Raw genomic sequence first — 1,613 nt, 5'->3', positions numbered from 1 at the left:
AGAGACAGAGAGAGAGAGAGAGAGAGAGAGAGATGGGGGAGGGATGATTGGTTAGTACCAGATAAGGAGGAAGGAATCTGAAGGATAGAGAGATAGAGAGCAATTTCTCTTTATCAAACTGTAGCTGTCCTATGCACCCTCAGGCAAAATAACAGATAGACTAAGTTGATAATTATGACTAGTCATAAAATGGCCTTACCAAATACTGCATTATTAATGTAAAAATTATTTCTGCAGTTCTGTATTTGCTTGATTAAATGATCAAGATCTTCAAACCAGATTTGGATGATTGCTGAATCAGTCAAGTGTGCAGAAAAAGCTAAATACCAAAGAGAGAGAGTAATCGACAGATCGAGTAAATGAGAGTAAGACGCATGGTGAGGCTGACAGACAGAATGATAGGCAGACAGGTTGGCAGTGGAAATAATCAAGATAGGCAGCAGCACAGACAGGAAGGCTTTTTAAGAGATAGTCATCTCTCTTTATCTGTTTCTCTCTTGCGCTCTGCCCCCACACCTTATCTGCCTTTAGATCTGGACTTCCTGTCTAACTATTGGACCACACACTTACCCTGCCTCATACGTCAAAGTAAAACACACACACACATTTGCAGGGGATGGAAGGGCAAATATATTACAAACATGCACACTTTGAACTTCAATTTTATTCCAATTTCTCTTCTTCTTTCTTCTTGTGTGCATGTCATGCCCTGTGTGTGCTTGTACCTGGGACAGGGGACACTCCTTGGCCAGTGAGCTCTGGTTCATGTCCTTGAGGAGCTCCTTCAGAGCGTTTCTCACTGTGCAGTGACTCCACTGCTCGGGTGGCAAGTCTTCTAATTTGGGACAGCTAGACAAAGAGCAAATTAAAAACACTTGAGTTGCATCATTTTTATTTATTACAGTTTAAAGGGGTCATTTAGTGATTTAGTAATGCACTTCCACAAAGTTGGGAACTCACAATTGACAACCTGACTTTTAGTACCCACTATGGTTTAAACACTTACCAATGCTTGATCCTATAAGTCCCATAATGTAACTTTATGGTATCTTTAATTAGACCCAGAATACATCATTACTGCTAGTAACTCAGACTCAAGAAAGCTCCCTTCAGTGCAATAGAAGCCAGACAACTTTTTTTCTCAGCCTGAGTAGTACTCCTTGTAATGAGTAAACTGAACTTCATATGTCATATCAAATCAGTGGAGGGCCCTTTGAGAAGAATATCTCCCAAAAACGGGTTTACTTGCTTATATCAAGCACCTCCCAGCATGCACTGGGTGTCTAGTCTAAAACAAACACTTCACTCAAGGGTGTGAAGGAAAGTATGTGCTGCGGGAAAAATTAAGCACTTAATAAATTAATAAATTTAACAAATAAACACATGTGAACACTGCAGGGAAATGATGCCAGGTCCTTCTTTTCTCTGAGCCAATTGTCCATTTCTACAGAGAACATGTTGACAGGACATGTTGACATGTCCTCTGCAGGAAAAGCACTCGGTGTAAATAAGAAAATGAATGAGGTCTGAATTCCATTTAGCTATGGAATGCCGTTTTAGTCAATATTAAAATGAATAAATACATACAAAAATACATGAATAAATAAATAAAT

The 1,613-nt window shown here is 39.4% G+C and overlaps 1 protein-coding gene across 3 annotated transcripts in view; it reads right to left on the bottom strand.

Annotated features, from left to right (window-relative positions):
* Positions 1 to 1,613, bottom strand: part of satb1a (SATB homeobox 1a) — a 14,934-nt gene that overhangs the window by 9,376 nt on the left and 3,945 nt on the right. For all 3 annotated transcript variants that reach the window (XM_032536023.1, XM_032536022.1, XM_032536024.1), the window contains exon 5: positions 726 to 849. In XM_032536023.1, coding sequence (XP_032391914.1) covers positions 726 to 849 — 124 coding nt within the window. The remainder of the gene's footprint in view (positions 1 to 725; positions 850 to 1,613) is intronic.

This window comes from Etheostoma spectabile, chromosome 14 (genome assembly GCF_008692095.1).
Source record: "Etheostoma spectabile isolate EspeVRDwgs_2016 chromosome 14, UIUC_Espe_1.0, whole genome shotgun sequence".
NCBI lineage: Eukaryota > Metazoa > Chordata > Actinopteri > Perciformes > Percidae > Etheostoma > Etheostoma spectabile.
The sequence above is the reverse complement of the archived record's forward strand: the minus strand, read 5'-3'. Positions and strand labels throughout refer to the sequence as shown.